The sequence below is a fragment of the Mirounga angustirostris genome, unplaced genomic scaffold (genome assembly GCF_029215605.1).
Source record: "Mirounga angustirostris isolate CCGP_5_RB_7025 unplaced genomic scaffold, mMirAng1.0.hap1 SCAF_16, whole genome shotgun sequence".
Classification (NCBI taxonomy): Eukaryota; Metazoa; Chordata; class Mammalia; order Carnivora; family Phocidae; genus Mirounga; species Mirounga angustirostris.
The window spans coordinates 54,356,957-54,365,290 of record NW_026991724.1 but is presented as its reverse complement, the minus strand read 5'-3'; the positions used below and the strand labels follow the sequence as shown (position 1 = coordinate 54,365,290).

The following is an 8,334-nucleotide window of genomic DNA, read 5'->3' as shown; positions in this document are numbered from 1 at the left end:
GGAGGTGTTGGTGGGATCTTGGGTGGTGAGCTGCCCACATCACTCACCTGAGGGATTAACTGGGGGCCATGTTTGCCTCCGCCAGGTCCCCTGCAGGCCTGGCTGTCTCCTTCCTGAGGAACTTCCTTCTGAAAGAAGAGACCAGGGTCTTTCAGTCTAATCATGTGTGTGCAGGGTGAACTGACTCACCCTTTTCCCAGTTAAGGGGTTGGAGGGCTGACTGAGGTGGGAGAGGGCAGGTCTGGTCCCACAGATCACCTTGAGCTCAGCAGGCACATCTCATCGTGGACACAGGGTGGAATCCTCACACCTGGTGGGCTTCCCACCTGCCCCATCCTCAGCCTGTTCAGTCCCTCCCGCACTGGTTCTGGGACTCAGTCACATGCCCCCACCCTCCCCACCCCTCCCCTTCCCCTGGGGCAGTGCTCACATGAGGATGATGAGGCAGAGGAGGAGCAACAGGGTCTTGACAGCAGCTTCCCCAATGGCCACCAAAACCAATTCTGCCACAGGCCCTGATTTTCCTGTAGGGACATTGGACGAGGACAGATTCATGAGCTTGAATGCAACCCTGTGTCCTTGACTCCCAGCGGGGCTCCGGACATCGGTTCTCCAAGCCTTCCTTCATCACTGGATGTGGGACCACCTGTGCCGGGGCCTCAGGCCACCTCATACACTGCCCTTCCAGTAGTAGGACTGGACAAATACGCCTAAGCTGGACTTCATCAAAATGAATCCTCTTGTTCGTTTGATGCTATTTAGAATGTAAGAAGGCAACCTACGTATTGGGAAGAAATATTTGCCAATCACAGATCTGATAAGGGGATAGTATCCAGCACATATAAAGAACACTTACAACTCAACCACAAAAAGGCAATCAATCCACTTTATTTTTTTTTAATTATTTTTTTTTAAGATTTTATTTATTTGAGAGAGAGAGAATGAGAGACAGAGAGCACGAGAGGGAAGAGGGCAGAGGGAGAAGCAGACCCCTTGCTGAGCAGGGAGCCCGATGTGGGACTCGATCCCGGGACTCCAGGATCATGACCTGAGCCGAAGGCAGTCACTTAACCAACTGAGCCACCCAGGCGCCCGCAATCAATCCACTTTAAAAATGGGCAAAAGACTTAAAAAGTTTCTTCAGAGAAGATATATCAATGACAAATACGTCCATGTAAAAATGAACATTAGTCATTATGTAAATACAAACCAGACCACACTGAGATATTCCCTCACACCCATTGGTAGGCTATAATTATTTTGAAAAGGAAAATAACAATGTTGGGAAGAATGTGTAGAAATGGAAACCCTCACACACTGCTGGTGGGAATGTAATAGGGTGCTGCCACTGTGGGAAAGAGTCTGGCATTATCCTCAAAAAGTTAAAACATAGAAACTAGCCTTTGACCATGCATTTCCACTCCTCGACATATGCTCCCAAATACTGAAAAGAATGTTCAAACAAAAACGTGTCCTTCAGTGTTCATAGTAGCATTATCATAGCCCCAGACAGAAACCACCCATATGTCCATCACCCGATCAGTGGATAGATAGAATGTGGTACATCCATACAGTAGAATAGTATCCAGACAAAAAGGAATTAGTACTCATACATGCCCTATGGATGGCCCTTGAAAACATTTTGGTAAAATGAAAGAAGCCAGATGCATAAGACCATAGTTTGTAGGATTTCATTTAGTTGACATATCCCCAGTAGGCAAATCCACAGAGACAGAAGGCAGATTCGTGGTTGCAGAGGTCAGGAGGAGGGGGAATGGGGAGTGACTACCTAAGAGGTGAGTGATGACAGTGCAGGGTGGATGGAGTCAGCTAGTGGTGATGGTCCGACAACACCGTGAATGTCCTGAGAACCACATGTTTTGCACTTTGAAATGGTTAAAATGGCAAAGTTCATTTTAGGTGAATTTTTCCTCAAGGAAATAATACTGCATATACATAAAAAATACTGGGTGGAAATAGCAGTTGCCACCTGGTACTGGCAAAGATCAGAACATTCATCCCATGCAAGCTTGGTGAAAACATACACTTTGAGCCCTGACTATTGGGATCATAAACTTGTCCACCCTCTGTGGAGAAAATTTGGTCCCGTCTCTCAAGATTTCAAAGAACCTGCGATCGAGCTATTTTGGTTTTAGGAATGTATCCCACAGACACACACACACAGAATGAGATGCAAGACTATGGATTGCAGTGTTGCAGTGTTTCTGTTAGTAGAATAAAATGAATGCTGTGATTTCCCATTAGGAGAAGACACACATAGAATCAGAATCCATCCACGGGATGGATCGACTCCACAGTCTAGGAGAAGATCAAGGGCAGTCTGCACTACTGATATCAGAGGACCCTCAGATCCTCTAGGCAAACACACCAAGGCTCAGAGCAGTCTGTGGACACGGGTCACTTCCCAGGAGGGGACTGGGTATCTGAAGACAGATTCTGCTGTGCATTTTGAAAGCCTGTCTATGTGAATATATTACCTGTTCAGAAGTACATAAATAAGCAATTATTAGGGAGAATAAAAGATGGTCCAGGAGGAGTCATCAGGAGATGCATGATAAGGGTCAGATCTGCTGGGTGCATGTTGCCCTGTTCTCCTCTTCTCCTGATACCGGTGGGGGGGTGGTGTGTGCAGATGTGGTGGGAGGGGGGGCCAATGCGGACAGCTGCTCACAGGGCCATGGGGGCTGGGGAGGGGGAGGAAACACTGAGTTCACACATAGGGGGTCCTGGTAACCAGGGTGAGTTTAGAAAGATGCAGGGACCCAAATCTGGCTGAGCTTTGAAGAGCCCCACTCTCTATACCCTGGGAGGAGACTCCTTCCTACCTGTGGTGTGTCTCAGGTAGACACCAGTTGTTGGGTTCTGTGTGGCACCTGGGATGGGAAGAAGGGATTTCCCTCTTCAGTGGGGTGGGGTGAAGTGAGATACATGTAAGCATCCCCCTACTCCCAGAAACCACAGAAACAAGGAGGGACAGGGCTTGAGTCCTTCTAGGTCTCACACTCAGTGACCTCCAGGACTAAAGCACGAAGCATCCCAGGCTGGCCTTCCCTCCCCTCACTCCTTCAGGGACCTGGGCATCCTGCCCCCATGCTCACAGGTGACATTGAGCTGGACGGTCCTTTCCACCATCACACCAGCTGCAGGGAAGTACACCTGACAGGTGAGGTTGGTGCCATGGTCCTGGGGCCGTGGGGTGAGGGTGAGCACTGAGGAGAGGTGGGTCCTGGGGCCCAGGGAGGTGAGGGCCGCTGACATCCAGTAGAAGATGGGAGGCGTGCCCCGCTCACAGGCCCAGGGCACAGAGCAGGTCAGGTTCTCAGGGCGGCCAGACTCCAGGGTCCCCGGGATGAGGATGTCAGGTGTGCGGGTCAGGGCTGTGAGGAGATGAGGAGACACGGGAATCAGGAAGAGGGTCCGAGGTGAGGCCCTGAGAGAAACCTCAGGGTTTGGTTCAGCTCCTGCCTCTGAGTTCTGACATGAGTTACCCCCAGTCCCTCCCAGGAAGTGAGTCCCATCCCGGCTCTGACCCAGGACCTCTGTCCTTCTCTGTGGCCTCACCTGGAGTCTGCTCCTTACCTGTCACACGCACGGAGAGCTGGTTCTGTAGGTAATTATATTTCACATAAGGCCCTCTCTCCACCCTAAAGAAGTATGTCCCCGAGTCCCTTCTCTGTGCATCTCTGATGTCCAGGGAGCAGTTGTCGTCCCGGGGGTCCCCGAGGAGGTGGAATCGGCCCTGGGTCTCCTCCTGCACTTTTCGATCTGGGTTGCTTGTGGCCACTGGAGCATCCTGCTCTACACTGGCCCCTTCCCGGAACCAGTAGCCAAGAGCAGGGAAAGACTCAGTCCAGAGGGGTAAGAGGGATAAGGGGTAAGAGAAGCTGCAGGGCACGGAGATACACAGGCCCTCCTGCACCGTCAGGGACGCTGGCACTTGCAACCAGAATCTTGAACGCTGAGCCAGGGACCCTGTGGGGAATCAAGGGTCAGCAGCAGCCCCCGCCCGCCTGCCCCCCCCCCTTGGCCCACTCACCTGCCCACAGCAGGGGCAGAAAAAGCAGTGGCAGCATCTTTGAGATGGAAGATGTGTGGGCTTCCTGTGGGTGAAGAAGTGGAGAGCAGTGGAGGAGGGTTGTGGGGGACCCACGGGAAGCTGGGGAAGAGCACAAGGCCTTGTGGTTCTCAGAAGAGGAACTGCAGCTGTGGAGTTCACGCCCTCTCTACACAGAGCCAGCCACACCCCGTGGCCACAGACCAGGGAGACCCACCCAAGGAGGAGAGACCAGGAGCAGACCCTGTGTCCTGTCCCCCATCTCTGTGCTTCTTTCCAGCACCTGAGCCTGGACCAGGGGCATGCGTCTTGCCCATTAGGCCTCAAATTTGCTAGAGGCCTGTCCTGACGGGGAGGCGCACAGCAGAGGTGTCTGAGAACTCCGTAGCATGAGAGGGGCGTAGGTGGGTGTGCTGGAGTCCTGCTGTCCAGGCTGTGGCATCATGGGTGCTCTCCATTTGCTCTGGGGAAGTGGTCACTTCCTGGCCTGGGCCAAGTTAGCCACTGTGGTGTCTCGACCTATGGTTCTTGAACAGGGGTGTTTGCCTGCCTCCCCACAAAGGGGAAATTTGTCAGTGTCTGGACACATTTGATCATCATGGCTTGGGAGGAGGGTGTGTCTGGCATCTAGTGGGTTGAGACTAAGGGTGCTTCTAAACATCCTCCGATGCACAGGATGGCTCACACTGCAAAAAATCATGCAGCTCCAATGTTCAACGGTGCTGAGGTTGAGAGAGCCCAGTCTAGAGCTGAGGGGCAGTCATTTCTTCCAGATATGGGATCTTGGAGGTTCTGTGTGGGTGTCCAGCCCGTGAAAGATGAGGAAGGGTCTTGGGTACAGAGTGGATGTCAGCTCTGTGTTAGGGCTGGAGGCAAAGAGGAGATACACCGGACCCATTTCATGCCCTTGAGATGCCTGGTAGAGACCATGAGGGAGGAAACAGGCTGGAGCCATGGGGCTGGAGGCTCTGTTGGGTGCTTTGGGACACAGTGAGCAGAGTGGACATGGCCTGCACTCTCAGGGGACAGGAAGGAAGATTCCCAGCTATAGGACCCTGCCATGGGCCCAAGGTCAATGCAGAGGCAAACTCGGGCTGAGCAGTGGGAAAAGCTCGTTGCACCTTTCTGCTGTGGTCCCCTTGCTCACATAACAGATGGCACTTCAACGTGCCCTCAGGGGCCTCCAGGTCTTGTCTCCTGCGCTGCCACGTAGTCATCCTGCACCCCCTGGAGGTGTTACCCACAGGCAGTGCAGACGCCTAACTGCCTTGCCAATGCTGCCCCGCTCCTTGCCACCAGCTCTCTGACTTCTCTCATGGGGAGACCGACTTGTCCATTCGACCACACTCACTGGATACCACCTGTGAGTCCAGTGCTGTGCTGGGGCTGGGGCTGGGGCTGGGAGGTGAACAGGCAGACTCTGACCCCAAGGAGCCCCCAGTCCTGCCTGGTTGGGCTCTTGTGGGACGAGGTGCAGGGAGTGTTCAAATGCTCCCTATGGATGGCTCAGGGAGACTGTGTTGAAGAGGGGATCTTCAGATGCTGTCGTTCCCCCTGTCCTTCTCATATCGTCTTTTCCCATGTCTCTCATCCCCAGGACCTCTGTGCCCCAGCCACATGCTGGAGAGGCCCCAGGCCCTTCCCTTGAGGCCCCGTCACCTCTAGGATCCAGGATCCCGAGCCCAGGCACCAACATATCTCTGTCCTGGCAACAACAACACAGAAGACAGAGTGGGTCTGTGTCACTGGGAATGCCTGAAGCTGAACCTGAGAATAAAGTTGAGCCTGAGGTCGCCCCTGTCCCTTCTACCATCCTCTCTCATACCTGCCAGGGGGGAGCATCCCAGAGACCAGCTTCCTGAAACTCACTCTGCATGGAGAGGCAGGGAGACCCGGGCACCCCACAGGTGCCACAAGCTGCAGGTGGATCCCCCTCTGTCTCCAGCCCCTACCAAGACAGCTGCAGGACCCTGGACAGCGAGGGCTGGGAGCAGCTCAGGGTGTGGCCCTCCGGGACCGTTCAGTGGCCTTCTCTTCACCCCTTGGTAAAGCCACCTCACTATGCCCTGTGCCCTCACATGGCCTTTCCTCTGTGCCATACCTGGAGAGGGAGGAGGCAAGGGTGGGAGGGAGAGGGATCACTCTCTTTCTCTTCCTCTTCTTCTTTTTTTTTTTTTTTAAAGATTTTATTTATTTATTTGAGAGAGAGAGAATGAGAGACAGAGAGCATGAGAGGGAGGAGGGTCAGAGGGAGAAGCAGACTCCCCGCCGAGCAGGGAGCCTGATGCGGGACTCGATCCGGAGACTCCAGGATCATGACCTGAGCCGAAGGCAGTCGCTTAACCAACTGAGCCACCCAGGCGCCCCTCTCTTCCTCTTCTTATAAGCCCACCCATCTTAGGATTCCACCTTTATGATCTGATTTAATTTTAGTTATCTCTGAGAATACAATCACATTGGGGGTTGAGGCTCCAGCATATGAATTTGGGGGGCATAATTCAGTCTACAACATTCAGGTTCTATGAGGCCCCCATGTTTCATCCTTGTCCTCCTTGTAGGCAGTTTCATATCCCTCACATGCAAAGAAAGGAGGTCATATAAATAATTATATTCTGCATTTCCACTTTCCATTTGAAAGAAATATGTCCCAGCCTCCATCCTCCTGGTGTCAATGATGCTCAAAGCACAGTTATATTTCCCAGGGTCTCTGAGGAGGTGGAAACATCCCCGAGTCACAACCTGCAGTACCTGGTCTAGATGGGTCGTGACCACTGGAGCATCCTTACCAGGCTTGTCCCTGTTTTGGAACCAGTAGCCACACGCAGGTGTGGATTTGTTCCAGCCATCCCGAGGGTAGGAGATGGTACAGGGTGTGGGGATGCACAGCTCTCTCATGTCATCACAAACTTATTTGTTCACTTCCAGCTTGGAATCCGGATGCTCAGTCTGGGACCCTGGGCGTGAGAGTCTCTGCCTCAGCCACCCTCTCCTACCTGCTCACCCCTGGACAGCAGGGTTGGCTGCAGCTCTGGGAAGGGATGAGCCAAGCCCTTTGCTGGGATTTTCTCTTTCAAGGAGTCATGAGCTGTGGGACCAAGAGTAAGTTCTGACAGGAAGGTGAGTGACATTGAGGTGTGTGCACAGAAAAGGAACCTCAGACCTGTTCTGTATTAGAGCTAGGCTGTCTTGAGAGATTGTGCTCATTTCCCATTTTTCAGAGGGGGCTGCTGAAGTTCAGACAAGGCAAAGGACATGCCCTAAGCACAGGGGAAGGCAAGACCTGCTCCCTGTCTCCACACCGCCTGCCCAGGTCCTGATCCTGCTCTCCGCATTAGGGACCAAGGCCCTCCTGGGCAGGTATCAGGGAGTTGTACTATTCCTGCTGGGGCTTAGTTCTGGAGTGGCCCAAGTAGGAGTTAAAGGCAGAAGAATATGGAAGAACCCCAAGTAAGTTGAAGGGAGATGTTTTCCATTCATTCATTTATTTAACAAGACAGAGTGAACACACTCACTGTGTTGGGGGCTGAAACTGAGACCTGACCTCACTTCTCCCTGCTTAGTGGGGTGGTCCCTAGGCAATTCCAGGATTTCGTGACAGGAGCCAGAACCAGGAAGAGCAGGCTACATAGGGGTTTTCTTCCAGGTTTTCACTGGGTTCACGGGCACTCGATCTCCACATCTCTATTTTGAGAGGACAAGATCCACCCATCTCCTTGGCCATGTCTCCCACCTTCCTCCATCACCACATAAGGGCAGGGCCAGTACAGTGCCCAGTATAAGTACTTGAATAAATGGATGAAGCCTTTTCCAAACGCCCCTCCCAATTCACAGTGCAAAACCCCTCCTGATCTAGCATTCTACGGCAGAATTTTTCTTACATATGCTTTTGCTTCGGGCAGCGCCTCCTCTTGTCAAGCTTCACATGTGGGGCTGTTTCTCTTGCTTTTCACACACTCTCAGCGTCAGGAGCTGCCTGACATCGTGCAGAGTCCTGGCTAGTCTGTGGTTGGAGGAGCAATTTGCGTTTAGTATGACTGTAGGAAATGGGCTTGTATCAGTGTGCAATTAGGTTTTGTTACAAAATACCCCATGTAGCCCGTCCTCTCTCTTTGCAGAGGTTCCTGGAATGCTACTTTTAAACAACCTCCCATCCAGTGCTGAGCAAACCAAAACAGAGCCTGCCCTGAAACCTCAACACAGCAAGAGAGGACGAAGGAGTGTGTTCTTGACTGGGGAGACCATCTTCCTGTGGGAATCCG

The 8,334-nt window shown here is 52.7% G+C and overlaps 1 protein-coding gene across 1 annotated transcript; it reads right to left on the bottom strand.

Annotated features, from left to right (window-relative positions):
* Positions 1-876: 876 nt before the first annotated feature.
* On the bottom strand, positions 877-4,166 carry LOC123855911 (myeloid cell surface antigen CD33-like). The gene is made up of 4 exons (XM_045892030.2): positions 4,058-4,166; positions 3,601-3,993; positions 3,120-3,398; positions 877-2,894 (listed from the first exon to the last, which is right to left on the bottom strand). The coding sequence occupies exons 1-4, from the start codon at positions 4,092-4,094 to the stop codon at positions 2,818-2,820; spliced, it is 786 nt and encodes a 261-aa protein (XP_045747986.2). The 5' UTR covers positions 4,095-4,166; the 3' UTR covers positions 877-2,817.
* Between the last annotated feature and the right edge of the window lie 4,168 nt (positions 4,167-8,334).

Coding starts and splice junctions, on each gene's coding strand:
- LOC123855911 (XM_045892030.2), bottom strand. CDS start 4,094: ATGCTGCCACTGCTTTTTCTGCCCCTGCTGTGGGCAG. Junction 3,994..4,057: donor TCTGCCCCTGCTGTGGGCAG/GTGAGTGGGCCA, acceptor GATTCCCCACAG/GGTCCCTGGCTCAGCGTTCA. Junction 2,895..3,119: donor CGTCCAGCTCAATGTCACCT/GTGAGCATGGGG, acceptor TTCCCATCCCAG/GTGCCACACAGAACCCAACA.